This window comes from Harmonia axyridis, chromosome 7, assembly GCF_914767665.1.
Source record: "Harmonia axyridis chromosome 7, icHarAxyr1.1, whole genome shotgun sequence".
Lineage (NCBI taxonomy): Eukaryota > Metazoa > Arthropoda > Insecta > Coleoptera > Coccinellidae > Harmonia > Harmonia axyridis.
Genome location: NC_059507.1, coordinates 33,943,275 through 33,971,269, shown reverse-complemented (window position 1 = coordinate 33,971,269; position 27,995 = coordinate 33,943,275). Strand labels below are relative to the sequence as shown.

Here is a 27,995-nt window from a genome sequence, read left to right as displayed (position 1 = left end):
ATTCCAAAATAGCGAACAATTAAACTTGTTATTGATGAAGTTGAGTATCAACGTCATTGTGTAACCTTCGCATAGCTTATACCTGATGATTTAAATTGTAATTAACGTCTTAAAAAAGGAAACGAGTACACAGAGGATGCGAGTATATTGAAAAAAATAATGAACGATGCTTTTGTAACAATGGAACAGTGCCTTCAAACGAATTCTCATATTTTCGATAATTAATAATTACCAAATGTAGGTATCTCACGAAACTTGTTATTATTATCCAATAAACAAATGCTACCAAAAATTCTAGGCTGAACGCAGTCTTAAAAGCACTGCAAATTTTACACAACAGTTCATTATTGTTTCGTAGAATATTTCAAATTATTAAAAGCGTTCATCAAAATAAAAAAAATATGGGTATGCTCGAAAACATCATTCATCATTCATCGTAAATATGATAATCTTATTGAAAAAAAAAAAACATCGAATTTTAGTTTCTTTCTGTTTTCCAGAAGTCACAAACTACTCCACCCAGTTAGAATTTGCGGTTTTTTCTCATTTAAAGTAACCCCTCCCTGTTTTCATATGTAAAATGAACTGAAATAATAAAAAAATATAGGTTTTAATTTGAAAATCTTGAGTTTTTATGCATTTAAGTTGTCTTAGTTCAATATCTTTCGATAAACACCCTGTAATATTTTTGGTTCGATCCGCAAACAGTATTATAATACTACATATTTGCAGAATCGAAAATGAAAATGGTTTTTATCGAAAAAAAGTTTTTCTGCTGAAATATTCAAAAAAATTTGAGTTCTTTTTTTTTCATAAGATTCCCATTAACTCATGAACCGCTAAGTTTACTCTACTCAAGGTATGGCATATTGCTGAAATTGTCATCAAAAAAGCTATCTAATAAAGCAATAATATGCTGGGTGTGCCATTTGAAATAAGATATTAGTAGCCTGTTTCCAGTATAACCGGAAGTTGAAGAGATCTGAAAATTTAGGGAGAATGATCATTGCCCCAAAACGCAACATGCCAATTTTCAGCACAAAATTATGACAAGTTTTCCATAATGTTCTAATAGACCATTGCGATGAATCACCCTGTATTTGATTCGGAAGAAACCATCCCAATATTTATTAAATTGTTATTTCCAAAAGAATTCAGATATTCTTCGAGAAAAAATTAAATGATTATCTGTTCCAATCTCCGTTAGAAATAATTTCTCAGATTTTCTCAAGGAGAAATATTAGATTTTTAATCAAACGCTCTCTGAAAAAGGTTTCAACATTTCTGAAACAAATAAGTCACCGATGCTAATTTATGAACTATCCGTGTTTGTATAGTATGATCAATATTTACAGAACGACTGTAAAACCAAACATTCTTATTTGAGAATCGATTTGTACAGATAAATATTGATCAAACAAGATAAAGTCCTACAAATTGAACTACTCAGGATATTATTCATGTTACAAATAGCTGAAAGTGCATCGAATCTTTTGAATCGGTTAAAATATATTACATTACACTGACTAGAACAGTCCTATTTACGTATGACTGCAACATCACAGTGGCTTTTGAACCGCTTTTCTTTACTAATACTGGCAGTTATTATATATGAAGAAAAACAATAGCAAAATTGCATGAATTGGGCTTCGAATTGCTTCTGCATCCAGCGTATTCGCCGGATCTGACCTTTTCTGACTTTTTCCTGTCAAAAGAATGCTCGCTGGAAAGAAATTTAGCGCCAAGGAAGAAATTATTGCCTAAACTGGGGCCTATTTTGAAGCGAAACACAAATCGTACTAACGGATGTTTTTTTTCGGGGTATATAACTTTAAGTTGGCATTACTGTTCAAGATGGCGACCGATTTAACAGCTGTCAAGTGATTTATTCTCAGTTTGGTTTGGCAATTCATCATGAATAGACTCATGCCTGAACATCACTTGCAAATAGTGCAATTTTATTTCGAAAATAATGGTTCTGTGCGGAATACGTATCGCGCACTACGTCCATTAGCGATGAAGCGCACTTCTGGTTGAATGGCTACGTCAACAAACAAAACTGCCGCATTTGGAGTGAAGTTAATCCTCAAGTGTATGTCGAAACACCGTTACATCCAGAAAAACTGACTGTTTGGTGCGCTTTATGGGCTGGTGGAATCATTGGTCCGTACTTCTTCAAAAACGATGATGGCCAGAACGTAACAGTCAATGGTGATCGGTATAGTATAGAGCCATGATTACTAACTTTTTCATTCCTGAATTAAACAACCATGATGTCCAGGAGATGTGGTCCCAACAAGACGGCGCAACATGTCACACAGCTCGTGCCACAATCGATTTATTGAAAGACACGTTTGGTGGCCGCCTAATTTCACGTTTTGGACCTGTGAATTAGCCTCCAAGATCTTGTGATTTAACACCGCCAGACTACTTTCTGTGTGCCTATGTAAAGTCATTGGTCTATGCGGATAAGCCACAAACCCTTGACCATTTGGAAGACAACATTCGCCGTGTTATTGCCGATATACGGCCACAAATGTTGGAAAAAGTCATCGAAAAATGGACGTCCAGATTGGACTACATCCGAGCCAGCCGTGGCGGTCATATGCCAGAAATCATATTTAAAATGTAATGGCACAAGATTATCTTGCGGATAAATAAAATTCATATCGATCGAATAATCCATCGTTGTTTTATTGCAATTTGAAGTTCTATAGCTCTAAAAAAACACCCTTTAGTAAACCGACAAAATCTAATGACAAATATCAACACTAGAAGTATTGAAGAATTACAATATTCAATTTGCTAACCTTTCAATCGACTCTTTCAGTTCCGATCTCGAGTACGAATTCTCACTTTGCATCTCCTTTCAAACGAAATGGTGCTCAAAAAAGCGCAATAAATATCAGTCGAAGGACACCGCGAAACATCCTCAAAATATCGTTGGTTTTGCGAAAACTGGATGAACAAATTCAAGCGACGGGAAACTGGTAAACTCAATTCCTCCCACAGCTTCGTTATTACAACTCACATCCAAAAATATTTCAATAAAACCATCTCCCCCCCCCCCAATCCTGCTTAAGCACGATGATCATACCACCAATACCACGCAACTTCTACTCACCGTCTATGACATCATACGCCATGATGAACTATGTCACTCATCGGGCAATTAGCCACTTCAATTTCAACTCTACGATGTTATTTGTCTAACTGCTAGAGTGATATGGTTCAACGAATCTTTGTGGGAAACCTGTTATTTGCACTGGCCAATCTTCATCATTACGGCGATTCTGTGTGACAGAAACGCCAGACTGTTGACCTAAAACGTAACTTTCAGAGTGCATAGTCTGAATGAGCGGAGATCGTTTCCGAAAATTTTGCTTGTGAAAATATGAGAAGTACAGGGTGGACAAATTTCGATGTTTTAGCACTACAACTTTTAAACCAGAGGAGATAGACAAAATCTGATACACCATTCTCGGTCTCTTTTTCTGAGAAACTAACAAGGGTAGTATTCATTTTTGGCCACCTTGTTTTGTTTTCGAGTTATAAGCAAAATTGGAAAAATGGCGATATCGAAAAACATTTATATCTCCGCTAATACTGATGATAGAGATCTGAAATTAAAACATTATAGATGCACTTTTTTACGTAGAATCCAGTGGCGTGCTTGTATTTTCAAAAGGATCTTTAATTACGAAGCTACGACCCAAAGTTATGTTTTTTCAAATGGGAACACTAGATTTTCGTGCCATTTTCTGAAAGCTTAATTTTTTCTGATTTCAAAAATATATAACATCGTATGACTCGGATCAATATAAATAATAGAAAATGGCCAAAAACCTCTTTTCACCTAAGAGTCTCAATATTTCTATGGCTTCAACTGTTGATGAACACAGAAAAATTGAGCTTTCTATAACAAGAGCAGTGTCCTTCCGTCAATCTGATTATTTCTATGCTTTTCTCTTATTTCTACAAAATTCGAAGGAAAGAATTTTTTCCTACAACTTCTATGAAAAGTAGCGTATTCTTCATAGCTTACTCAATTTCAAAACTGTGTATTGCTCATAATGTGGGAAATATTATTTCTCACGGCACTTTGCCCACACCTCGCTTGGTAGACCAATGAAATTGGGCTTTTGAGTAGTTTCTATGGAAACGCAATAAATTAACACATACTGTCAACGAAGGCCATTTTGATTTGAATCAAGTCCAATACTTGAATTATTAAAATTTGTGCAGTTGTATGAAAAGTATAGTGTGCAACATGTGGAGAAAGTCCTTTTCTCGCTCGTGTGTTTGCGGCACTCGCCTTTCAGGCTCGTGCCACAAACTTCCACACTCGCGAGAAAAGTTGGACTTTTCCCACTTGTTGCACTATTGTATACCATTTGTATTGTATACCATATACAAAAACTAGTCAATAAACTTTTAGACCACTAATGATTGAGTCGTAGAATGTCATTAACAATTCACATTCTCCAAAACCTATTATCATTTTTAGAAATTTCAAGGAAGGTGAAATTCTTTCAAGAGAGAAAAGAGATAGGATTTAGCCAAAAATTGGTGATTTTTAACCAGGAATCACATCAAACCGAATCGATATTCTAAATCAATTAATCTATGCTGAACATCACACCTACACATACTTCGGACAGTTCGGACTAAGTAGAAATTCAAAGGAAAGAGTTTATAGTTTTAGTTATTTTTTTTTTATTTACTCTCAGAATCAAGTAAGCATACTAAATTTAGATTCGTTCTAACGAAACCATTAGTATACATAAGAGAAGCAGTATAAAAATTATATTGAATGAAATCGAATAATAGCTTAATCTTATTAAAATATTTGTTCTTCAATAATAGGTATCAGGGTTGAGCATTTAATTATCTACGATTTCTGGGTTGAAAAGATAACTGAAATAATAAACAGAAATATTTCTTCATTTCAAGAAATTATTTCTTGCAATGGATTTTAGAAAGATGTTGACATGTTAAGGAAAATTGATTGAAATAGCATATTATTTGAGTTCGTAGCGAAAAAACTAAACATACGACCACCAAACTATGTATATTGAACTCCATCCATATAAATGTCAATACACCTTGGAAATTTTCCAAGTCACCAAACCAAGCTTTGGAATTGATAGAATCGTCAAGAGAAAATTTTTATCGAATAATTAAGCAGTTAAAGATAACCAGCAAATGTATCAATTTGCATTATGTAATAGTGAGCTATCATCAAATAAACGAATACTCAAGGCTACCTGGATACTCCAAAATAAGAAATGAGTCATAACATAATTGAAAATACTCAACATTTTTTAATATATTGAGACTGAGGAGATCTTATTAGAATTTTTGAAAATTTCCAAGATTTTGTATCGAAGTGAATTTTTAATAGATACGTTAACTGCGAACTCTCAAGATTTTCAATAAAACAAAATTACCAATCGAGTGCGAATTTTTGCATTCAATCCAGATATCAAAGGTTGTCCCAATTTAAAAGGATTCCCGTCAAAAATTAAGAATAGCCATGTATGTACGGAAAAATGTCCCAAGTTTCAATAATTGCGTAACTTCCGCACCTTAGGTTAGCAAATACAATAATCAAACTGAAGATAATGCTGTTTTTTTCAGCCGATAGTTTCAAATATCTCAACAATTTGTCATTACAGTCGGCCATTTTAATGTCAAAACCCTGCCCAGCCGCCTTTCAGCAGGATATAATATGAAAATTCAACACAATGATAAGTTCAGAAACGACTCACCCTTTGACCGAACCGCGAAGTATGCTTATCACTATTTTTGTTATCACCTTTTCCTCAGAAATTGGGTATTTTTCACTTTACAACAACATATACTCCCTTCATCACGTACAGGCAAAATTGAACTGTTTTCTTCTATGAATGCATCACTGGGCATGCGTTGTTTCCGAGCTGTCAGACACACACCCAATAATGAATATACAGCTGGTCTTTAAATCGCACACTTTTATCATGATGATGAAATCCTGGATATCAAGCTTTTGATAAGTCATTCTTCGATTATAACTTCATTATGAGACACAGTACGATTGGAATTGATCAGCAAGATTACTTATGGTGCCGTAGATTTTGGGTTGTATCTGTATCTAGACCTCTCAGATGATGATGTTTTTAAGAACCAAGTGTGTTATGTGCAGATTAAGTTCCTATTCCTTCATTTTTGAGCACTCGTCTCCGAACTGATCGCTCTATCATTTTGTCGAAATGTCAGTATTTTTTAAACTTCCAGTCGGCAATATAGTATCAAACAGTTCGACTCACTGATCAAAGATTAATCTTTGTCACTGATGACGAATCTATCCTCAAATTGAATTACATTCGGTTGTCCGAAACCACGATATTTTCCGAACCTACTAAAAAACATTACGTATTTACGGTTAAATTCATTTGTTGGCAAAATCCGACTATTCCATAAATTTAACCGGTCGAAAATTTGTTTACATGTTAATTCTGCCTTTCATTAAAAAAAAAATCAAGTCATTTTCATTTTTTAGACTTGACAAAGTAAAAAATATTTATTTATGTGGGTCTTTTCAACAGAGTTGCATTCAATTAAAGCAAGTATTGAATTTCACATGTAATTATTTGTTCAAGAACAAATTACTCCAAAACGGCGCATCATATGAGAAAATAAAGGAAAAACTCATAGTATTTTCCATAATAGTCAACTATGAATGTGTAAAATACCTGTTAAACATATTGTTTTTTTTTTGTAAATTGTGAAAAAAACAGCTAATATTTTTAGTTTAATAGAATAGTAGAATACCTATATGAGGTGTTAAAAAAACGAAATTTTAGGATTGAAAATAAATTAAATTGTTCTTCCAGCTCTGACTTTTGCACCCCATACCTCATTCAATCATAAAATCAGATATAAGCTGTTAACGATGAAAAGACAATTTTTTTCAAGATCCTCCTAAAAACGAGCTCGCAGTAGACCATGGACTTAGTTTTCAATGTTTTAATCATACATCGACTGATTAGAATTCTAACCTCTAAAGAAAATTTTTTGTCAATAAGAATGATGTTTAGAACAAAGACATGCGTTAAGACTCCATGACTTATCGGGAACTTGGGTTTTTTTTTGAAGAACAAATATTTTCATTTTTAGTAAAATCAAATCAGTGATATAATCATTTTCTGTGCTATCACAAGTTTGTTGTCTGTTGTCTGAATTGAATTGACATTTATTAGCGTAACTACAGAACACCTAGAACCTGCGTTTAGAATCGTTCAAGCGATTTTGTTTGTCGAGAAGGAAGCAATTTGGTGATTGCACTTTATATTCCTTGTTTTTGTTCCTTTCTTATTGTTCACTTTTTAAAATTAATGAACCCAATGCGTGAGTTCATTTTAAAATGTTCATAGAGTACTCTTCCCATAAGAAAATAATGAAGAAAAAATGGTTTTTGGTTATGGGAAAAATTCTAGATAGTTAATAATTTCTTCGTTTGTTTTCGACAATTTCATTTGTTATTTTGATCAAATAATGACATCAGATAATCGTTTCAGCCATAACTCGACTTCAATGAGATATTTTCATTCGGATGGAACAAATTCTAAATTGAAATCTGTGGAAGAAAATCGCTGGAAACCTACAGACCCAATTTTCCTGTCACATAGTTGGGAAGAGCCTCAAACAAACGTTATTTGGGTGCAGAATCCCCTTCAACAATTGATAAACTCTGAGAACGGATCTGAGATGCCTACTGCAACAATCGGGAGTACTCATCCTAATAACGAAGAATGTGGGATAAGAGATGTATGGGCCCACAATCTGGAGGATGAGTTCAAAGCTATAAGACAGGTTAACACATCCTTAGAGCTTCTTAGAACCTATAAAATAAATATCTATTTGGGGGTGCTATATCTATTGGGTAGTATGATGAAATAATTCATTGTAGGTGGTTCAAAAATATACTTATGTTGCTATGGACACAGAATTCCCAGGTGTTGTAGCACGGCCAATAGGTGAATTCAGAAGTTCCGCAGACTATCAATATCAAATGTTGAGGTGCAATGTGGATTTATTAAGGCTTATACAGTTGGGTTTGACTTTTTTGGATGATAATGGTAAAACACCTGGAGGGTCTTATACGACATGGCAGTTTAATTTTAAATTCAATCTTCAGTGAGTATGATGTCTTCAATTTAATTACATGCCTAAAATAATTTTTTTATAGGGAAGATATGTATGCCCAAGACAGCATAGATTTACTCACAAATTCAGGCATACAATTCAAAAAGCATGAAGATGAGGGAATTGAGCCCCTAGATTTTGCGGAATTGCTTATGACATCTGGCGTAGTGCTTATGGATAACATAAAATGGCTTTCTTTTCATTCTGGATATGATTTTGGTTATTTGTTGAAACTATTGACTGACAATAATTTGCCACAGGATGAAACAGATTTCTTCGACTTACTGAAGCTCTATTTCCCAACCATCTATGATGTTAAGGTGAGCATTTACTTTCATGCCTTTTTTTTAGCGCTCGTTCCTTGAAAGTTATCTAATTTTCTCTCGGTATCTGTAACTTTCTAATTTTGAGCTGGGAATGTTTTCAAACGATAACGTTCGACTCACTGATGAAAAATCCGTCTTCAACATGTAGTTCCCAGATTCGAAGTATGTAAACAAATGTTAGTGATACGGTACAAGCTAAGCGGTACTTGTATTCACAGATCATCAACTTTAATTTTTCCACATCATTCTTGGTCACGAATTTTAATGAACACTCGTTAGAATAGCAATTTTAAGATCACTGTATAATTTAGTGTTGATAGCGTTCTCAGAACCAAAGGAAATTATGCAGAATATCAAAATATAATACAATTATGTGGTTCGTAAGGCCTCAATTGGCACATAATGAATAGGCACTCAAAAACTCCTGACTTCACGTTAGTGCTTTTTTTTAATTATTCTTTGAGTCGATCGAGTTTTATTAACTCTTCAATATAAATTTCACTATAAAATTTTCATCTTCTTATGCACTGCTCCTATTTATTGAGTATTTGATTATATCCAGGCAGTGAACCAAAAAGAAAATTTCTAGATTTCCATATAAAACAATAGATCTTTTTCCACATAGAATATTTTCTGCATTTGTTGTTTTCTATCATCAGAATCCTTCGTAAAATTTTATTGTTTTATAGTACCTCATGAAATCGTGTAAGAACCTCAAAGGTGGTCTCCAAGAAGTAGCCGAACAGTTGGACTTAGAACGGATTGGTCCACAACATCAAGCAGGATCAGATTCTTTATTAACTGGAATGGCGTTTTTCAAGATGAAAGAGGTTGAAAATAAATATAATACAATTCCAAAGGGATTTTGCTAATACTTCTTTTATTTCAGATGTTTTTTGAGGACACTATTGACGACTCGAAATTTTCGGGTCATTTATACGGCTTAGGAACTTCTTTCAGCTTAAATGGATCTTCGAATTATTCAATTGACAATGGGGAAAATTCTACCCTTACAACATGAAAGTAGAATGCTGGAGTAAGAATAATACCAAATGAGGCAACAAGGAAGAACTTTTTCACATAAGTGAACAAACTTGTGAATGAAACCATCTGTTATATTTGTATAAAATGCAGATAATTTATTTTTTACTTTTAAAAAGAATGATGTAAATTTAGTGCTAAGTTTTTCAGTATCAAAATAAGAAGTCCTTTCCTTTTTTTAGAACCAATGAAATCATAAGTCTATTTTGTAAAATGAATGTTTTCAATTTGTTCATAATCACTTTTATTAATAAAAACTCATGAATCAAATATTTTTTTCATCTTCTTTAGTACCATCTAATAATCTGAAAAAAAAATATATAAATATGTATGAGGAATTAAAAAAACAATTATTTACACTTACTCAAGATTAGCCAAATCTAATAATGGGTCAGCCATATCGAAAATATTATAATATTTTGAGCTTCTTTTTGCTATATCTGAAGGGGTATCATTTGAATTATTCAGTTTGTTTGGATTTACATATGGATGCATAAGAATCATTTGAGCTAGATCATAATCTGCTCCATGAACGGCAGCAATATGAAGAGGTGTTTGGCCTATAAAATCAATCGTTAATATATCTGTAGGAACTTGAATTCAACAGCTGGAATGCTAACCTCCTTCAGATTCTGCATTTACATCTGCACCCCACTGAATCAATGTAGCACCAGCCTCTTTATGATTCCAATGACAACAGGAATGTAATGGTTCCCATTTGACATCGGTTTTAGCACCTATATCAGCCCCCTTTTCAAGTAAAAATCTAACTACTTCAACATGATTTCCATAACAAGCTCGGTGAAGTGGAGTATATCCATCTTTATCAGTTATATGTATTAACGTCGAATTAACTTTGAGGAGAGCTTTTATTCTTTCTAATTTGCCATCTTCGGCTGCTTTCATAAAGCTTTTCTCCGTTTTCTCTAAAAATTAATCGATAATAACCCCAGGTTTTCCTATAATTTCAAAATTACCCTCTGGATTTCTGTTGGAATCTATATCATTCAAGTCATCTTCCCAGCCACTGACAAGAAATCTGCCGTCATCAGCCATAATTTGAATTATCCAAATTTATACTTGGAATTAATAATTTTTTGAAAATAAAAACATAGAAACAAAATACAATAAAAGTTTGTTTCTTTTTGTGCACATATCCGCATCCGTGACACACCAGATACATTTATAATAAGTTGAATTAATAATATGAAGGACGAATTATTATTTTGTCACGAAATTCATTATAATTTCATTCAATATAGATTAATGTTATTAACAATATATTCTTAGTGAAATTGTTAGTAGTCCTGATGGAAAATTGAAAATCAACGTCAGCTAAGTTGTCGCTAATGTGACAGGCGTCAGATTTCAGAGTAAATGAATACCTGCCAAAAGTGAAAACTCGATTTTCATTGGATTCTTCTTGAGTTATTGTTCATTCAAAAATGGAAAACTTCGATAATTTTGACAAAGAAGTAGATCCTGCGGCTGAATTTTTATCTAGAGAACAAAACGAACTTGCAGGTCTTGAAGACGAAGTTAAACCCGCTGTTCAATTTATTTCCCAAGTAAATGGAGGTAAGGACTGTGCTAAGGGGCGTCTCGCAAATTCACAAATGGATAGCATGTTTCTCAATATATTCAATTAATATATATGTGCGTTGTGTCATTTTGCAAAATATTTTCATATTAGCATGATTTCTGTGGATTCAATCAAATGGGCACAAAAGTTTAGTTTTTTCAAATACTAAATTAATACTGCTAGAAATGTCTTAAACGAAATTAATTCAAAATATTCACAATCAACAAAAAAATGTGTATCTCTTTCAAAGGTAAATAGCCTATCAATCAAAGATAACAGCACTCTCATATGCGCCCGTTATAAATGTTTCATCTCCTTATTTATGGAACATTATAGTTATGATTAAAAATACTTTTTATAAGATAAATACTAGATACCTTAGTGTTATTCAATCATTAATTATTTCGAATTCATTGTTGAATTCAACAAGCCTGAGCTTCTTTAGAATTTAACTCACATCACAGCATATTCAACAAATTCTATAAATTTTGTGCCCAATTTTAAAGTAGCTTTCACTTTCATTTTGATTTGCTTTATATATGTAGATGAACCAACCAATTCTGCCAGCAGTTTTGAAATTGTCGAGGGAAATGAACAAGATGGTTTTGAAATTTTGAAACAACCTGATGGTGAGTTGTGTTTTTTCTGTGGAATTTCTGATATTTTTAAATTGTTTGTTGCATGTCAAAATGTGGAATGTACAGATCAAAAATGTGTTTCTGAATATTAAGTTATTGAAAAAAAGTTTGTATCAATACAACTGATAATTGTTATTTTTATTTCATAGTAGTAACGTGAAATAGTATAATAACAATGGACATTGTAAATGCATTATAATTAATTTTTTTTTCAGTGTCACTAGATCTTCACCCTAAGACAATAAATGAATCATCGAGAGGAGGTAGGTTTGACATATCTTATTATAAAATAATAATCACTTTGTGTGCTAAGGTGAGATATTTTCTCAGAACTTCTGCTAATGAATGCTTTTCTTTCATATAAAAAAAAAATATGAAAGAATAAATATTTTAAAGAATTCGAATTTTTTAATAATTCGAGTATTTTTTTTAATCCCAAATATGTGGAAGAATAAGGCAGAATTAAATTCACAAAAATATGTTATTTTCATTATTATTATTATAAATTCCCCTAAAATTTTAGCTTCTCCCATTCCTATCACCAGAGAAGAACCTGAGAAAATAAGAAAATGGCGTGAAGAACAAATAAAGAGACTTGAAGAAAAAGGTATTAGAAGTTATTTTATTGAATTTGAAAATATCCTTGTATTTCAATTAAAAAATTTATTGGAGTATTAATTATTTTTTTGTTCACCAGATGCTGAAGAAGAAAAGAAAAAACAAGAACTGAGAGAAATTGCGAAAAAGGAACTTGAAGATTGGTATAAAAACCATGAAGAAGCAATTGCCAAAACTAAAGCAGCTAACAGGTAAATTTAAATCTGAAAAATACTTAAAAGTCCATAATAATTAATGTTTGAAGTGCAATTGGTATTGATGAGATAAAGCTGGTTTTTTATTTTGAATGAAACTTTAGAATTTATTTTGGTTTCAAACAAACTTAAACTCATTTCGTCTTCAAAACCAATACAAAATGAATTCTTCAGAAAATGTGATATTTTTTATGCATATTACAAGTAATGTTTTATTTCAATTGTTATTAATGTTCAATTATTTTTCATTGCTACTAGGGATGCAGCAAAGTAAGTCTTTCATCTTTAGAAGTGCTTAAATCACTGAAGCATCGCTTCATTTCCCATGTCACGCTTAAGAAATAATTCTGCTCATAATGAATTTGGAATCCTCACTAATGTTGAAGCAAATCTAGATGTATTATAAAAATGCCAAAACTATCACAGCAGGTTTATTAATTTCATACCACTCCTTTGAAACAGTTTATGATTCAATTGACACAAATCATCAAACTTGTCATATTTCTAGTTATTCCATATATTCTTCAAATTAATTGATTAAATTATTCCCATAAATTAGGTTTCAAAAATTTTAAATGATTTCCACATGATCTCAAGGGTAGGTTATAGCCAAACGCTAACTTTTCTACTCAGTTGATGATTTACTTTTGTGAGACTATCATAATTCCATATTTGATATAGACAATTAAGTTTTTCAAATAGTTTCAGGCAATTTTTTTTTCAATTTATTTCGACATGAAAATGTATCCAAATTCTTATTTCCAGCAGAAATACACCTAATTATTACATCGCGTCAATATTTTCAAATTAATCATTAAATTTGAAATAATAAAATCAATAGTATTCCAGAAATGTTATTTAATATAGTTTTTATACATTCATGCAAAAAGCAAAACTTTATTGAACTATATTTAGTGGAAAAAGAAGTTCTTTATTGCACTAGTGCAATAAAGTTTTTATTGCACTCATCTGTCATTCTACTTCAACGTGCTGTCACCAATTGTTCATTCACTTTCAACATTGAGGGTAAAAATAAAGTTTGAGTCAAATTGTTTGTAACGTATTAGTTCTTGTTTCAATGCAAATGGATATTAATAATAAAGTATTCAAGTTGCGCTTTTCATTTTCCTACACCTAGTGCCGCACCTCAATAAATCATTTTTTGCTTTTTGCATGAACGTAAAAAAAATGTTGTATGCAACTTGTGCAAAAATTGTTTATTGCACTCGACATGTTGTCCAACTCGGCCTAACGGCCTCGTCGGACAATTTCACGTCGAGTGCAATAAACATTCACTTTTTGCACTTGTTGCATAAATAACTATTAAATTTTATTGGAGATTATGTTTCTTAAAAATTGAGAAGTGTTGAATATTATCAAATAGCGAAATTACAAGATTAAATATGCTTCCATTGCCAGATATTAATCATTTATTGATCTTCCTTTCACTGATCAATTTTTTCTCATTAGGAATGCTGAAAAACAATTTGTGTCGGAGGAAAATGATATTGAACCAGGTACAGAATGGGAAAGGATTGCAAAATTGTGTGATTTTAATCCTAAAGCTAAGCAAGGTAACAAAGATGTTTCAAGAATGAGGTCTCTTATTCTTCAAATGAAACAAAATCCAATTCAGTCATCAGCTTAAAATAGTATTTCATTTATTTATAAACAAATTAATTAGTTGGTATATGTGACTCGTTTAAAATTGTCATTACACTTCCCGTATTCCAATCCAGTTAGTAATTATTTGAATCATAGAAATCCAATAAACTCATTAAGATAAATATATATATATAATCATATGTTTTAGTTAATTTAAAAAATTCAGAAAATAAATATAATAATCCAAAAATATTCTCAATTCTGAAAAATATAATGTTAATAAAAAATTTATATTTGTTATGTATAGTAAAAACTTTTTTTTTTGTATAATTTGTGTACAAGAAGCAGTTAATAAATTTACCAAGATACTGTCCACGTTAATTGTTTCAAATTCTTTAAGTTGCCTTCCTCTGAATACAACATTGCCATATCTGCAAAGTACAATAAATTTATCAACTTACATTTCATATTTAAAAAACTAATGGCATTCATGAAAAATTGTCTCAGATGAATGTTATTTATTTACTTTAATTAACAGCAAATACCAAAAAATTTAAACCTGATCCATTAGCCGCTTTCATTGCCCTACCCATTAGGTTGTTTTAAGAATAATTGCTTATATTTCTCTCAATAGCGAAGAATTCTCTGTGCAGTATATTACAACAATTTCAAAATGTTTACGTTTTTGTAAGAAAGTTTTCTAAGTTAAATCATCTAATTAAGTTGTATAGATGACATCTTTCATAAAAATCTCTATTATGATAATAACCAGAAAATAAAAGATGTATGCTATAAATTAAAGATAAATTATTACTATTCATTAATAAGAATCCATATCATATATAGGGCTACCTTATTATACATTCTGATGATATGATGGAAAGGACCCCGCACGTTTAGTATGGGAAATGGCTTTCCGTGAATTTGGCTGAATTTTTGATATGTTGTAGTTCTTGATGAACTGATCAGAAAAGTCCTTAGCCACAAAGCTCAAAAATGGACAGTTTTCGAGATATGGAGCTTTGAAAATGGATTTTTTGCAATTTTCGGGGTTTTTGCTAATCAATCGGGGAGCTGTCATTTCTGGTTTTGATGGAAATTGGATGTTCGGCGGCCAGAACCCGACTGAGAAATGATCTTCCTTGGTCATATTAGGCACCGCCATCGATAATTTTTTATACACTGCTCCACATTGGCTATGAAATGAGATACAAAATCCAAGATCTTCCATACATCTTTTCATGCCACAAGATAACGCCAGAATAATTCACATGACCGAGAAACGACATATTGTGAGATTTTTTTAAGAGAGACCATAATAACTGAATCCTTATATATCTGATGTCCAATAATATCAAATATGTTAGCCGAAATGTTCATAACCAGGCATCGCGAGCTGTAATGGGGGAAAATGGGAAAATCATAAATCCTCAGGGATAACAATTGTGATCAGTATTGATGTCATTTACATATGATATGTGATTTGTTTCTCACAAATCTCGATAATCTGACAATGGGGTGCCAAGACATCTTCCTCAGAATGTCTCGAAATTGATGATAGCATCTCACAGACAAACGAATCCGTGAAAATGTCTGCAGTTTTTATGCAATATAGTACTATACGGGTAGAATATAGAAGCCCAAGTGTTGGAAGCTAACTATGAATGGAACTTCCAATATTAACCCACGAATTCTTGAAAATATATTTTTTTTCTATGAACCGATTGATGAGCAAAAACCCCGAAAATTGCAAAAAATCCATTTTCAAAGCTTCATATCTCAAAAACTGTCCATTTTTGAGCTTTGTGGCTAAGGACTTTTCTGATCAGTTCATCAAGAACTACAACATATCAAAAATTCAGCCAAATTCACGGAAAGCCATTTCCCATACTAAACGTGCGGGGTCCTTTGATTAATTCATACAGATGTTTCATCATTGATTGGTTTTTATTTATTTTTTAATATCATTTACTTGCATTCATGATCTACTCGAAAAGTATATATTATTATAATGAATGGTTAAAATCTGTTCAGAATCATTTCTCACAGTTCAGACTATGCGCAATGATTCTGCTCAGTAATAGGCCAATGAAATCCCATTTAAAAATCTTGGCTACGGAAGAGCAGGAAATCATAGTGTTACTGAAGGCCATTTTGAATTAAATCAATTCCACTGCAGCGTTATAATTTCTATTTTGTGAATTTACTATTCACAATTAGAAAAAAAGTATAATGTGCAACTTCAATAAATTTTCGGACTAGATACATAATATACTATTCTTAAATGATAGATGTTGAATAACTAATTTTGAGAATAATACCAGATGCATATTAAAGGTAGCATCTTACCTTCAGATAAATCACAGTTATAAAAGACAAATATTTCCAAGTTTGGACAATATTTTGGTACTTCTTGCAATCCTTTGATATCGATATGAATGCAGTTATCTATTATTAGTTCTTTCAACATTCTTCCATTGGGCCCTTTGATAAATTCTATCAAACCATCATTGGAAATCTAGAATTCAAGTTACTTCTTATGAGATATATTTATTCATTATCACAAAAATCGATAGAAGCATTAGAGAAATTGATACTGTGAAATGTTCTAATACAACTAAACTTTTATAACATACATAGGTAAATTATGTTTGAAAATTAAATCAAACTAGCACCTTAGTTTTTGAAAGATTCAAACATTGTAAGTAATTTAATGAACAAAGATAGTTCAGTCCTTTATCTGTTATTTCTTTGCAGCCTTTGAGGTCAAGTGATATAACTTTCTGGCAATTGATAGAAAGACATTCCAATATTGAATCATCTATAATATCACAATTTCTCAATTGTAATCTCTTTAACTCTTTTTGATATTGCAAGAAGTTGATCAACTCTGAAATAGATATATAATATACATCATCAAATGCAATTTAATAGTTTTTGTATTCTCAAATCACCTTGCTTGCTGAAACAATAAGTTCCATCTCTCATCAAATGAATCCTTTGCAGTTCTCTACAAATTTCTAAGATTCGCAAAATATCGTCATCTATATGAGCAGCTGTGAGATCAATCATTTCAAGACTTGAATGAATGAGTAAACCCAAAATGTATTTGAAATTCTTCTGTCTCCAAAAAGAATAGTTTGTACTCAAACACTTGAGTAACTTTTCCTTGATCCTTGGAGTCAAATATTTTAAGCTATCGTCATTATCATAAAAGCTTATATTTCTTACAATAACATCGAAACTCCTTCAAATAATTTCAAAGATCAAATTTAGAATTCAACCAATATGAGTACTTACAAAGAAAAAAGAGAGTGAACATTCCTACGATTTCTCAATTGCTTCCACATTTTGTAAATAAACTATCAAAACCTTTCGTTTTTTCTGAGATGTGGTAGCTATACTTTGTTTCGTTTCCGTTGAGAGCCAAATAATACAAACATGATTCAAATCGATTAAATTATAATTTGTGGTTCATATAAACGTCGTCGCTAGAATTCGGATGAGAAATTTACTTTTAATTAAGGTAATGAGAATCCTGTTATTCATTTATTGTTTTTGTAAAACATTATTTATTTCTATGCTTAACCTGCATCATCACAGAATTAAATTAATTTAAATGAATGCTAAACTTGACATTATTTTTGGATGTTATGAGATTTCTGAAAGATAAATAAAGAAAAAATATAATCTTATCAATCAATAATGATGTCATCATTTTAGAGAAATCGATACAAACAATACAGGTCCTTTTCAGATGTGAAATTTGGAAAAGGTAGGTTTGTAGGTTAGTTTGGTAATTGTAGTAAATCAAAGTAGATTCATTTAATAGATATATAATTAGAACACTCACAGCATTCTATTAAACATTCACTTTCCATATATTCCTTAAGAATTTCAAAATTACTTCCACATCTACAAGGATACCACGAAACTGAATTTTCATTGAACACTAAATCTTCTTTTTTCAATTCGGAATAAATTATTTCATTTTTCATTTCACTGCAGAACTCATTAGCATCATATTCTTCTCGCAATTTGGGATCTCTCAGTACTTTCCATGCTCTATCTATTTCCAGAAATTTCTCGTAACTCTGACCACTATTTTTGTCTGGGTGATGTTCTTTCACTAATTTTTGGTAATTTTCTCGCAGTTGTTCGTAAGAAGCATTTTGATCGCAGTTTAAAATCTGATAATGATTACCAGAACTGCATTCCTTTTTCTCCATTTCACAAAATTTCTATTGTTATTATCAGTTATTTGTTATTTTATTATTGAACAGTTTTTAGGTTATATTTACATGTCATTTTTTTAGAACATAGAAATCTGTTCGATTGGCATACGAATTTAAAACGAAATGAAACTAAAAATATTTTCTATATATTTTGTTTGCAGGTATCACTTACGATATGATGTTTCGATATTTATTGATAGTTTCTTTTACATCGATTGTGTCATCAGAAAGTTCATCTGTAGTAATCAACACTTGGAATTTTTCTAATGCAACAAGAAAAGGTGTCTCTGTAAACCATTACAATAAATTCTGAAATTCAACTTTTATTACTTTATAGCTTGGGAAGTATTATTAAAAGGTGGTTCATCAATAGATGCTTTAACTACTGGCTGTACTGTATGTGAAGTGAATCAATGTGATTTTACAGTGGGATTTGGTGGTAGCCCTGATGAAAACGGGGAAACTACCTTGGACGCCATGATATTTGATGGGTAAAAATTATTTTTTTTCATTATTTTGTAGAGGTTTTTGATATACATAAATATATTGTACTGATATTTGGGGATCTGCCGTCAGAGTTTAACCATAAAGGTACATTTTTCCTTTCGTATTTTTATTTATATCTAATTTTTAAACTTTCTTACAATAATGCCAACAAAACAAATACAATTATTATTCGTTCGTACAAAGCAGTGGCCAGTGGCGTAGCTATTTAAGAACAAGATGATGCATTGCTCAGAATCTTTATTATTTTAACTTGATGAATGTAAACCATTCTACGACCCTGAGAAACAGTTGTAACTTATAGGTAGTTCACATAAAAAAATATTTTACAAATATTCCTTTTCCAGAACTAAAATAAATATGGGTGCAGTTGGTGCACTAAGAAGAATTAAAAACGCAATAGGTGTAGCAAGGGATGTGTTGGAATATTCAGAACACTCGATTCTAGTGGGGGAACTGGCCACTCAATTTGCCAAAGAATTAGGGTACAAGGAGGAATCGCTAACGACAAAACATTCTAAAGACATGTATGATGGGTGGAAAGGATCATCCTGTCAACCAAACTTCTGGAAGGTATTTATAGTGATTTATTCAAATCAATACATATTGAAAATTTTTGGAAATCATTTAATGAAATAATAAAAAAAGTAATTCTTTCAGGACGTTATCCCTGATCCAAAGCATAACTGTGGTCCTTATGAAAGATTATCTATTAATGATATTAATTACAACAGGTGGTCACCAATGGGCATTGAAAATCATGATACTATAGGCATGGTTGTAATGGATGAAAGTGGTAATATAGCTGCAGGTACTTCATCCAATGGTGCAAAATTCAAAATTCCTGGGTGAGTGTTATTCGATGTTATTTATAACTAGCAAAGTCAATATTTATCAACAAATCAGTTGCCTCAACATAATTTCATCAATTCATATTGACAAAAAAAAATTATGATATAATTGTTAGAAATTTGTAGGAGGGTAGGGGATGCACCTTTACCTGGTGCTGGAGCCTATGCAGATAGTGAGATTGGAGGTGCTGCCGCTACAGGGGATGGGGACATAATGATGAGATTTCTTCCAAGGTGAGCAAATGTTGAGAATTTAGGTAACTTACAAAAAGACATGACAAGTTTTCTTCCAATGAAACAATGGTAAATAAATATTATCTATTAACAGATGATATGATTAATATCATTTGTGATGCTCATTGAAATCATCACTGAAAGTTTCACATTTGATTTGAGAACTGATAAACTCATTGTCTTCATCATGAAATCCAGTAAATAAAAGAACACAATGATGATATATTTCTCGATCTGGTAATTATCTATCATCAATATCTTCAATTGTATTATTCTATCGATTCTTCATCACCACTTTCTTCATGTTCATCTATTTTTTCACTATCTTCGGCAGTAACGTTTTTCTTTTTTATGCTTTTGCCTTTTCTTGCATCTATAAATAACTTGTGTACTTCTTGAAGAGGCTCCATGAAATCATCGAATTCTAATTTTTCTATAGCTTTGAAGACATCTTGTCCTGAAAGTGTTTTGCGGCCATCCTTTTGCGCTCCTTTTGAGGCTTCTGACGTGATATACAAAATGAATACGGATGCTGCTCTGGAAAGTGCTGCTTTTGCATCTTTTCCAATATTTACAGATTCGGGAAGGGCTTCTTTGATGATCTTTTGCACTGAAGCATTCGGTAAATTAAGATCTTCTAATTTTTCAGCCATATTATAACGAAAGAATCACAATACGTAGTTTTGAGTAATAACTACTTAAATTCTGTTAGGATAACTTTGGCGCTAACGAAAATATAAGAATCGAATTTATAGGTTATATTCAAATTTGCACAAGCTGACAAAATATGAATCTTGTGAACTACCATGATATAATCTTATGGAACTACTGGTTGACTTCCAGTTTTCTTCTTTCTGATATTGGCATATTCTGGAGAGAAGAAATGAATACAACAAATATACTCAAATATCTTTTTCAGTTTTTTAGCGGTCGAAGAAATGAAGAGAGGATCATCACCTAGTCAAGCAGCTGAAGAAGCAATTTCAAGAATTTTAAAGAAATTTCCAACGTTTTTTGGAGCTGTTATAGCGCTAAATAAAAAAGGTGAACACGGAGCGGCTTGCAACGGAATGGATGTATTTCCTTATTGTATAGCAGATATAAATAATAAAAATGTTATTCTGAAATACGTAAAATGTCACAAAGAAAAATGAAGTAATCATTTGTGTCTTCTTGAAAATTATTACTTAAAAAAATACAAATAAAACACCATGTCGTTCTGGAAAAAAAGTATCAGTTTAGATATGAAATTAGTCTAAAAACAACCTTTATGTAAATTTTAAATATTGTCCTATTATTATTTATATATTATTAAAATAGATTTTTTTATATGAATTTTTGTCTGTGGATTAACCTCTTGACTGTCAATCTAGTGTTTTATAGCACATCAGAATAATAGTGAATCAGTGAATTGCGATTTATAATTTTAATTATTGTTCAAAAGTAAATTGCACAAAAGTTTAAAATGGCATCTGCAATGGATGTAGATAATGATGAAATTGAAGCTCCAAGTTCTAGTAGCTCGAAAGTAGAAAAAAAGAGATTCGAGGTCAAGAAGGTAATCGTTCTATTGAAATATTTTCATCGGTTTTTAATATGTATATATTTTTAGTGGAATGCAGTGGCGCTTTGGGCTTGGGGTAAGATTTTGAAGAATGTTTTTTTGTATATTTAACAAAATTATCTTTAATTACAGACATTGTTGTGGATAATTGTGCTATCTGCAGAAATCATATAATGGATCTCTGCATTGAATGTCAAGCCAATCAAGCATCTGCTACTAGCGAAGAATGCACAGTTGCTTGGGGAGTATGTAATGTAAGTATAAGTTTGTTCAATTCGAAGATGTAAAATTCATACGTAAATTATTTATCTATAATGTTTGTTTGAATATTCTCATTATTATTGAATTATTACATTTTACGAGTTGCTTTTGCAGAAAACTATATCAATTGTATGTTTTCAGCATGCTTTCCATTTCCACTGCATTTCAAGATGGTTAAAAACTAGACAAGTGTGTCCCCTTGATAACAGAGAATGGGAATTTCAGAAATATGGGCATTAAAATTTCAATGTTTAAACGCTTTTTTTCAATTAAATTATTTCTATGTATTTTCCCAAATTGATGAATGTTTCATTCTTTATTGCATCTTTCATTGATATAAATAATTGTATTAAATTCTTTTCAGTAATAAATTGTGTATTATTGATTTTTTTTAGAATTAATCAACATATGTCATGAATGTGATGAAAAAGATTGAGTTGAATTCTAGTTAAATTTTTTTTTTATAAAAAAATTGAACTATCATAGAAACTTCATCATATAAATTCGAAAGAAAGACATTTTGAAGAGTAAGGATTAAAAATCCCTGCTGTGTGTACTGATTCGATTTCGTTTCAGACTTTTTGAGATATTCCACCTGTTTTTTTGGTGTTCTGCATACAAGATTTCTGTAAGGTGACGCTCAAATGAAATAATAATTTGAGGCACTGCAAACTTTCACAATAAATTACAATTCAGTTCATATCGTATATTTTCCTAAGCATCTTAGTAAGGATAAAAAGAAAAAATTCGTTAGTTATAAAAAAAACATTTATTGAATACATTTCAACTTTAAGCAGGACCAAATTACACTACTGCCATTTTTACTATCTATACTTCAATCTGAAAGTTTAGTCAACATAGAATGAGTTAAATCACATAATTTCACAAATTTATTCAATAATACACCACTACATGCCTTAGTCAGATTGTGACTTAAATCAAAAGGATCTTGTACACAAAAATGAGATAGACATCTAAAATACTCTGGAAAACTTTCATTGCTGATTTTTTTAACATAACTACTCATTTGTCTTGGAAGAGCACTACCTTTGGGATCTATTGAAAATGAGTCCTTAGTTATTTCTGTTCCTAGCAATGGACATATGACCTGAAATAGAAACTAGTTCATTTATTTATTGATTAACTGAACAGGATAAACTTCATTCAAATTTTATATAGAATCTGTCAGATTCACACCCTCTATACTTCACGAAAACTTTAAATAAATTTATGTATCGATTCCAAATTTTTGGTAAAATGGTTTATATTGTTTATTGAGGTCTATTTAATATAGATTGGGAGTCAACCTAATTCTGTTTTATTTCATATTTCCTCTTAAAGCCTTGTCAAATGGCATCATGAAATAACAGTATATAAATAAGTCGTGTTGTGTTTTTTTTTTTAACTTACACAATGAGTCAATATTATAAAATATTATATGAAAAAAGAAAATAAACCTAAACGAAAGCGAGAAGACTTTTATAATCAACTGCAAAATACCATTGAAATACTGAAACAATGATGTAAAATGAGCCTGCGATAATTTCAAGGCTTCAACAAGGAAATACTTAATGACAATGAAGAATTAATGATTATTCAATGACCGAAAAATCAAAAACACATTCTTCGATTACAAAACACCGCATGAATTCACATTCAGAAATAAACATGGTCAACAGTCACCGATTAAGTATATCTGAACAAACAGATACATACACCCACTGCAAATATTAGATGTAAGGAAATACATAAAAAAAACTGTACAAGCAAGAATAATACTCGCCTTTATCTTATAGTTGAAATCTGAATAAAACTTAAAGAATCCAATTAGAAGTTCAACAATATCGCCATCAAATATTTTTATACGTTTGAGAATATCTTCTTTTGGAACCACATAGTCAATTGTTTCCCACCCTAGAAAAATTAATTCAAACATTAATTACAAAAAAAAATCATATGAGTGATTTTTAAAATGATTAAAATAAGTTTTATTCTTTCTATTTTTACTACCAAAAATTGGATATCACCAATTTTCGGATTACATTGTGAAACTGAACTTGAACTTATTCTGAAGATGAATTTGGAATAAGTTTGAAACTGTGCGGTTACACAATGTAATCCCCAAATTGTTAATATCCAATTTTTGGTAGTAAAACATAGAAAGCATAAAACTTGTTATAACAGTGATCAACTACTGATTAGTAGTGGCTGAAAAAGTTCAACATTATAAAATTATATTTGACCTACCAATTATGGTCATGTTAATTCTATTCAATTCTTTCAGAGTTTGTACTGATAGGAGATAGTTTGACTTTTGCAAGTAAAATATGCCTAACATAGCTAAGGCATAAGTTGTGATGTTCTCATTGAGACCACACAAATGTGACCATTTTTTCAATAAAAGAATAAGTTTTTGCGAGGCTGGTTGCAATTCAAAGCAATATCTGAAAAAAAGTGTATCAAATGAATTTTATTAACAACAAAAAGCAAATGATTTAGGTGTAAAAATTGGTCAACAAATCGATGAAGAAATTACCTTAAAAATTTCGTATTCTCAACACTGAGCCCATGTACAAAAGATATATCACACTCCAAATCTGTTGGTCTATGTTTTAATTGTATTATGGGTGTTCTGGCTGTTGGTCTTGAGTTGATTTGGTAAAATTCTTTCTTTTTTCTGACCAAATACAGAACTTGTGTAATGATCAAGAATTGGTTTTGTTCATCCTGATTCTGATTACCATTGTACATTGACCCAATATCAATGAATATGTCCAAGTCACTTTGCTGCAAATTAAATACAATATTGAAGAATTAACCATCAGAAACTCAAAACCAAGCATTGAAATTCTAAAGCTCCGTGCAGATAATTTTGAATAAATGCTCATAGAGATTAAATTTTAAAAAATCAATTATTTTATCAGGTTTCACAAAACTGTTGTGTAGATTGTAATGATCAAATAATTTCTCTGTTCAATTTTAGTTGCACCTTCAATTTAAAAAAAAATCAACAATACTATATTTTGAAAATTCCGAGCAGTCTAGCAGTGGTGTAATCAGTTTTTCACATTATTTCGCCAGGAATTTCTTGAAGATCAAATTGATAAACTTATCAAAATTTTATAGAACCCTTAAAATTATATTTGTGGTATGTAATTACTTACACTACCTCCCAGTCCTGATACTCTGGATCCAAATGGGTAAGCTTTACAAGAGTTATATTTAGGTTTCAATGCATCCTCTAAATCTTCACAAATTTTAAGAACGATATCAGTTTTTGAAACTACATCCTCTGCATCTTTCAATAATTTCTCTCCATTTTCTCTAATTGTAGTTTTAGTGGAAAAAAATTCTTTTACTTCTTTGTTCAACGTAATTGCTGGAATTCACGGTAATTTGAGGATATCTCATAAATTTTCTCTTGGAGCACTTACTTTGATTTTTCTTCCTTTCTATTCTTCTTGGTACACTTTGTTTATGTTTTTTAACTGCTTCAGAATCACCAAAAAGAACAAATTTACAGGTCGAACATTCATATTCTAAATGTTCGTCATTGCTCTTTGATTCTGTAGCTTCCTTATGTCTGAAAAAACAAACAGTCAAGCTAGACTCTTATTTATCTTAGTTGGTTTAACACTTCGTAGCTGCAACCAAATATCAAACAAAAAGACCTTATTGCAAAAAAAGAAATAATAGACACTTATACAAAGCAGTGAGTAGTTAAACCTACTATGACGATGTGTTATAATATACTTCTCTTTTTTTCTAAACATCAATAATAGACCAGTGACTTAAGATAAAAAAAAACAGTAAAACTCAAATCTTCATCATTATGTACCAGTAACAGTGAGAGACATAACAAAGAGTAGTCTATTCTGTAGGATATTGAATCTCTTCACATTTTGACCTCTTCGATTTTTACAATTTTTGTTATGATCAACTGAGAAATTGGTGAAAAACCTAAAATTCAATGAATAGTTTGGTAGGTTCTCTCACAAGTCACTACTCTTTAAAATCTTGATAATAAAGGTCTGAGGTAATATTTCACCAGAAAGTAGATTTATACAGTTGTTTTTTTTAACTACAGTCACAGGGCTATAAATATTAACTTAAAGACAATACCTTTCGTATTCATCAGTAAAATGGGTAATCCATGTGAGTTCATCATGAAACCTTTTATCACAAACATCACAGTGATATATGTAATTTATTGTTTGAGTTTTAGTGGATTCTAAATGAGAGGGTTGAATTAAATGTAGCCGAATATTCTTCCAATTGCAAATCTCATTTCCTTTCTCACAAACAGTGCACCTAATAATATTGCCTATAACTTGTAGATATTTCAAGTGTTTACTAAATCTTCCTGGTATGTATTTCTTCCAAGAAGGATCAGTGTTGTCAATAGATGGTACTATCATATGTCGTAAGAAATTGGGACCTAATATTATAGAAAATTCCTAGTAAACGTAGTATATATTCAACTACATGCATCATATTTTATACAAGTCGATTTCACAGTTGGAAAAAACCATGTTACTTACGTTTTGGCTTTTCATTAATTTCAGTTTCATTCACATCCTTGGATATCTCCAGTTTGATTCCATAATTTTCAACATGTTTTTTCAAAAAGTAAAAGAGTGAGTGCATCTTATTTTCTGCACTTAACTGAATTAATTTTTTTTTATGGAGTTCACTCAAAATATGAGCTTGTACATCACCACATCTTACATATTTTAAACACACAACACATCTTAGTAAAAATCCTTGGTCATCAGTAGCAAAGTATATTTGATGACTCTGATATTCTTTATCTAAACTTAAAAATGTATCATGGTAATTTTTAACGATTGATCTCATTTTAGCAGATTGAAATGTTTGGGAATGTCTGGCTCCTGAAGTATGACTGATGATATTTCTAGGACTTTTTTGATTCAGTAGTTCACAACAACAAATAAGACATACTGAACGTTCTGAACCTGTTCTTTGAAGAATAGGATCTTCATCCAAATCGAATTTACGGTAAAGTTTGGGATAGAACAATGATTCCTGGCTTGCAGAATATTTGGATTGAAAATTAAAACGAAAGTTATTTTCAGGAGACTCTTTAGTTTTGAAGTGTTGTGTTGAGTCAGATGTAATATGTTCTTCATTAATTTCAAAGGATTTTGGAGTTTTTTGATTATTTATAGGTATTAACTGACTAATAGTTGAAAAGGTTGCAGAGCTGTTCTCAACATTAATTTCATCAACCTCTTTATAGTCAGTATTTTCTGATAAAGAATTTTTGGGATACCAAGAGCGAGATTTGATACATAAATCATTAATTGAATTAGATGATACATTCATTGACTGTTCATTAAAAAGCATATCAGAAGTTTCAGCTACCTCTGATTTTTCATTCTCTTCTGCACTTTCTGATTCCTCTTTTATACTCATTTGATCTGCAGAAGATTCAGAATGACTATCAGTTTCTTCTTTAGAGTAGATTTCTTCTAGAATAGACCCAATAGTTTCAAAGAAATGGCTATGGCTATCCAAACCTTTGGGTTCTTTTTTATCTTTCAGAAGCTTTCCAGAGCTTGAAACATCAACATAACAGTTCGCATGACAATGAGTTTCCAAACACTCCCATAAATCCTTAAGTGGCTCAATAACTATTATCTTTGAACAAATTGCACAAAGAAAATCCTGTCTTCTGGTACAAAGTGGAACATTCAAAAATGAGAAAGAATGCAATAGTTGTTTCTTCAACTGCAATAAAAGAAATGCAAGTTCATGTTTCGCTTTAGTAGACTTAACAGTGTATGTTCCTTTCACTTTGTTCAAATACTTAAAAAATTCTACTAAATGCCATTTAAGTTGCTCCAAGTTATTATCCTCAGAGTTAGTAGAAGTACTTGATGATGAACTTTTATTTATGTCTTCCATTTCAATTTTTTTACTACACTTCCTGAATTTTATCAAACATTACAGTTCCTAAAGACTCCACTTATGTTAAGATTAAAACGAGTTATTAGACAATTATATGATCTCAGAAAAAAAAAAAGTTTGAATTATCAGCATTTTCACGAAAACAATTATGACAATAATCTGTAATTTAATTTTAGAGTTCAGACCATAGAATAATAGTATATACTACTAGCATAGATAAACTA

At 31.1% G+C, this 27,995-nt stretch overlaps 9 protein-coding genes across 18 annotated transcripts in view; 4 read left to right on the top strand and 5 right to left on the bottom strand.

Annotated features, from left to right (window-relative positions):
- The window catches only part of LOC123684469 (spectrin beta chain), a 38,459-nt gene extending 32,536 nt beyond the window's left edge, over positions 1-5,923 (bottom strand). For 6 of the 7 annotated variants that reach the window (XM_045623747.1, XM_045623741.1, XM_045623746.1 and 3 more), the window contains exon 1: positions 5,772-5,923. The gene's annotated coding sequence lies outside the window, so the exon portion shown is untranslated. Of the gene's footprint in view, positions 1-2,810; positions 2,954-5,771 lie in introns of those variants that run through there. The other variant, XM_045623742.1, reaches the window with a different exon arrangement.
- A 1,143-nt stretch (positions 5,924-7,066) lies between these two features.
- Positions 7,067-9,824, top strand: LOC123684999 (CCR4-NOT transcription complex subunit 7). Of its 2 annotated transcripts, none has more exons than XM_045624544.1 (6): positions 7,067-7,316; positions 7,560-7,854; positions 7,952-8,178; positions 8,231-8,507; positions 9,203-9,343; positions 9,403-9,824. In XM_045624544.1, exons 2-6 carry the CDS (start codon positions 7,576-7,578, stop codon positions 9,532-9,534), a joined length of 1,056 nt encoding a protein of 351 aa, XP_045480500.1. In that variant the 5' UTR covers positions 7,067-7,316; positions 7,560-7,575; the 3' UTR covers positions 9,535-9,824. The 2 variants fall into 2 exon arrangements, with proteins under 2 accessions (XP_045480500.1, XP_045480501.1); XM_045624545.1 differs by having other exon boundaries at positions 7,092-7,389.
- On the bottom strand, positions 9,601-10,667 carry LOC123685004 (ankyrin repeat domain-containing protein 49-like). The gene is made up of 4 exons (XM_045624551.1): positions 10,532-10,667; positions 10,175-10,480; positions 9,919-10,114; positions 9,601-9,859 (listed from the first exon to the last, which is right to left on the bottom strand). The coding sequence occupies exons 1-4, from the start codon at positions 10,608-10,610 to the stop codon at positions 9,820-9,822; spliced, it is 621 nt and encodes a 206-aa protein (XP_045480507.1). The 5' UTR covers positions 10,611-10,667; the 3' UTR covers positions 9,601-9,819.
- Positions 10,668-10,898: 231 nt separating this feature from the next.
- LOC123685002 (clathrin light chain) lies at positions 10,899-14,572 on the top strand. 3 transcript variants are annotated; one of them, XM_045624548.1, is made up of 7 exons: positions 10,902-11,132; positions 11,682-11,765; positions 11,990-12,037; positions 12,298-12,381; positions 12,472-12,583; positions 12,845-12,856; positions 14,057-14,572. In XM_045624548.1, the coding sequence occupies exons 1-7, from the start codon at positions 11,000-11,002 to the stop codon at positions 14,232-14,234; spliced, it is 651 nt and encodes a 216-aa protein (XP_045480504.1). In that variant the 5' UTR covers positions 10,902-10,999; the 3' UTR covers positions 14,235-14,572. The 3 variants fall into 3 exon arrangements, with proteins under 3 accessions (XP_045480506.1, XP_045480504.1, XP_045480505.1); XM_045624550.1 differs by lacking the exon at positions 11,682-11,765 and having other exon boundaries at positions 10,899-11,132; XM_045624549.1 differs by lacking the exon at positions 12,845-12,856 and having other exon boundaries at positions 10,903-11,132.
- Positions 14,466-17,780, bottom strand: LOC123685001 (protein AMN1 homolog). Its single transcript, XM_045624547.1, has 5 exons — positions 17,492-17,780; positions 17,146-17,438; positions 16,867-17,081; positions 16,541-16,709; positions 14,466-14,622 (listed from the first exon to the last, which is right to left on the bottom strand). Exons 1-5 carry the CDS (start codon positions 17,539-17,541, stop codon positions 14,549-14,551), a joined length of 801 nt encoding a protein of 266 aa, XP_045480503.1. The 5' UTR covers positions 17,542-17,780; the 3' UTR covers positions 14,466-14,548.
- A 50-nt stretch (positions 17,781-17,830) lies between these two features.
- Positions 17,831-21,343, top strand: LOC123685000 (N(4)-(Beta-N-acetylglucosaminyl)-L-asparaginase-like). Its single transcript, XM_045624546.1, has 7 exons — positions 17,831-17,966; positions 18,588-18,707; positions 18,764-18,917; positions 19,278-19,503; positions 19,591-19,778; positions 19,908-20,015; positions 20,935-21,343. Exons 2-7 carry the CDS (start codon positions 18,602-18,604, stop codon positions 21,167-21,169), a joined length of 1,017 nt encoding a protein of 338 aa, XP_045480502.1. The 5' UTR covers positions 17,831-17,966; positions 18,588-18,601; the 3' UTR covers positions 21,170-21,343.
- On the bottom strand, positions 20,086-20,887 carry LOC123685005 (DNA polymerase epsilon subunit 3). Its single transcript, XM_045624553.1, has one exon. It carries the CDS (start codon positions 20,666-20,668, stop codon positions 20,285-20,287), a length of 384 nt encoding a protein of 127 aa, XP_045480509.1. The 5' UTR covers positions 20,669-20,887; the 3' UTR covers positions 20,086-20,284.
- Positions 21,344-21,430: 87 nt separating the features above from the next.
- Positions 21,431-22,211, top strand: LOC123685006 (RING-box protein 1). The gene is made up of 4 exons (XM_045624554.1): positions 21,431-21,573; positions 21,628-21,655; positions 21,712-21,833; positions 21,982-22,211. The coding sequence occupies exons 1-4, from the start codon at positions 21,481-21,483 to the stop codon at positions 22,078-22,080; spliced, it is 342 nt and encodes a 113-aa protein (XP_045480510.1). The 5' UTR covers positions 21,431-21,480; the 3' UTR covers positions 22,081-22,211.
- A 379-nt stretch (positions 22,212-22,590) lies between these two features.
- Positions 22,591-27,967, bottom strand: LOC123684998. Its single transcript, XM_045624543.1, has 8 exons — positions 26,382-27,967; positions 25,963-26,278; positions 25,275-25,423; positions 25,005-25,219; positions 24,377-24,627; positions 24,088-24,284; positions 23,624-23,754; positions 22,591-22,948 (listed from the first exon to the last, which is right to left on the bottom strand). Exons 1-8 carry the CDS (start codon positions 27,766-27,768, stop codon positions 22,676-22,678), a joined length of 2,919 nt encoding a protein of 972 aa, XP_045480499.1. The 5' UTR covers positions 27,769-27,967; the 3' UTR covers positions 22,591-22,675.
- Positions 27,968-27,995: the final 28 nt, after the last annotated feature.

What these genes read in the sequence shown, in the direction of transcription:
- LOC123685000 (XM_045624546.1), top strand. Translation starts at nt 18,602, where the DNA reads ATGATGTTTCGATATTTATTGATAGTTTCTTTTACATCGATTGTGTCA. An exon ending in GCAAAATTCAAAATTCCTGG is followed by an intron (nt 19,779 to 19,907) that starts GTGAGTGTTATT and finishes AGAAATTTGTAG; the next exon opens with GAGGGTAGGGGATGCACCTT. An exon ending in ATGATGAGATTTCTTCCAAG is followed by an intron (nt 20,016 to 20,934) that starts GTGAGCAAATGT and finishes TATCTTTTTCAG; the next exon opens with TTTTTTAGCGGTCGAAGAAA.
- LOC123685004 (XM_045624551.1), bottom strand. Translation starts at nt 10,610, where the DNA reads ATGGCTGATGACGGCAGATTTCTTGTCAGTGGCTGGGAAGATGACTTG. An exon ending in AAATGCAGAATCTGAAGGAG is followed by an intron (nt 10,115 to 10,174) that starts GTTAGCATTCCA and finishes TTGATTTTATAG; the next exon opens with GCCAAACACCTCTTCATATT. An exon ending in TTAGATTTGGCTAATCTTGA is followed by an intron (nt 9,860 to 9,918) that starts GTAAGTGTAAAT and finishes TTTTTTTTTCAG; the next exon opens with ATTATTAGATGGTACTAAAG.
- LOC123685001 (XM_045624547.1), bottom strand. Translation starts at nt 17,541, where the DNA reads ATGTGGAAGCAATTGAGAAATCGTAGGAATGTTCACTCTCTTTTTTCT. An exon ending in TGAATCTTTCAAAAACTAAG is followed by an intron (nt 16,710 to 16,866) that starts GTGCTAGTTTGA and finishes CTTGAATTCTAG; the next exon opens with ATTTCCAATGATGGTTTGAT. An exon ending in TAACTGTGATTTATCTGAAG is followed by an intron (nt 14,623 to 16,540) that starts GTAAGATGCTAC and finishes TGTACTTTGCAG; the next exon opens with ATATGGCAATGTTGTATTCA.
- LOC123685005 (XM_045624553.1), bottom strand. Translation starts at nt 20,668, where the DNA reads ATGGCTGAAAAATTAGAAGATCTTAATTTACCGAATGCTTCAGTGCAA.
- LOC123684999 (XM_045624544.1), top strand. Translation starts at nt 7,576, where the DNA reads ATGAGATATTTTCATTCGGATGGAACAAATTCTAAATTGAAATCTGTG. An exon ending in AGTTCAAAGCTATAAGACAG is followed by an intron (nt 7,855 to 7,951) that starts GTTAACACATCC and finishes AATTCATTGTAG; the next exon opens with GTGGTTCAAAAATATACTTA. An exon ending in CAACCATCTATGATGTTAAG is followed by an intron (nt 8,508 to 9,202) that starts GTGAGCATTTAC and finishes ATTGTTTTATAG; the next exon opens with TACCTCATGAAATCGTGTAA.
- LOC123685006 (XM_045624554.1), top strand. Translation starts at nt 21,481, where the DNA reads ATGGCATCTGCAATGGATGTAGATAATGATGAAATTGAAGCTCCAAGT. An exon ending in AGAGATTCGAGGTCAAGAAG is followed by an intron (nt 21,574 to 21,627) that starts GTAATCGTTCTA and finishes ATATATTTTTAG; the next exon opens with TGGAATGCAGTGGCGCTTTG. An exon ending in TTGCTTGGGGAGTATGTAAT is followed by an intron (nt 21,834 to 21,981) that starts GTAAGTATAAGT and finishes GTATGTTTTCAG; the next exon opens with CATGCTTTCCATTTCCACTG.
- LOC123685002 (XM_045624548.1), top strand. Translation starts at nt 11,000, where the DNA reads ATGGAAAACTTCGATAATTTTGACAAAGAAGTAGATCCTGCGGCTGAA. An exon ending in AAATGAATCATCGAGAGGAG is followed by an intron (nt 12,038 to 12,297) that starts GTAGGTTTGACA and finishes CTAAAATTTTAG; the next exon opens with CTTCTCCCATTCCTATCACC. An exon ending in AAAGAGACTTGAAGAAAAAG is followed by an intron (nt 12,382 to 12,471) that starts GTATTAGAAGTT and finishes TTTGTTCACCAG; the next exon opens with ATGCTGAAGAAGAAAAGAAA.
- LOC123684998 (XM_045624543.1), bottom strand. Translation starts at nt 27,768, where the DNA reads ATGGAAGACATAAATAAAAGTTCATCATCAAGTACTTCTACTAACTCT. An exon ending in AATTAATGAAAAGCCAAAAC is followed by an intron (nt 26,279 to 26,381) that starts GTAAGTAACATG and finishes CTATAATATTAG; the next exon opens with GTCCCAATTTCTTACGACAT. An exon ending in TATCAGGACTGGGAGGTAGT is followed by an intron (nt 24,628 to 25,004) that starts GTAAGTAATTAC and finishes TTTAATTTGCAG; the next exon opens with CAAAGTGACTTGGACATATT.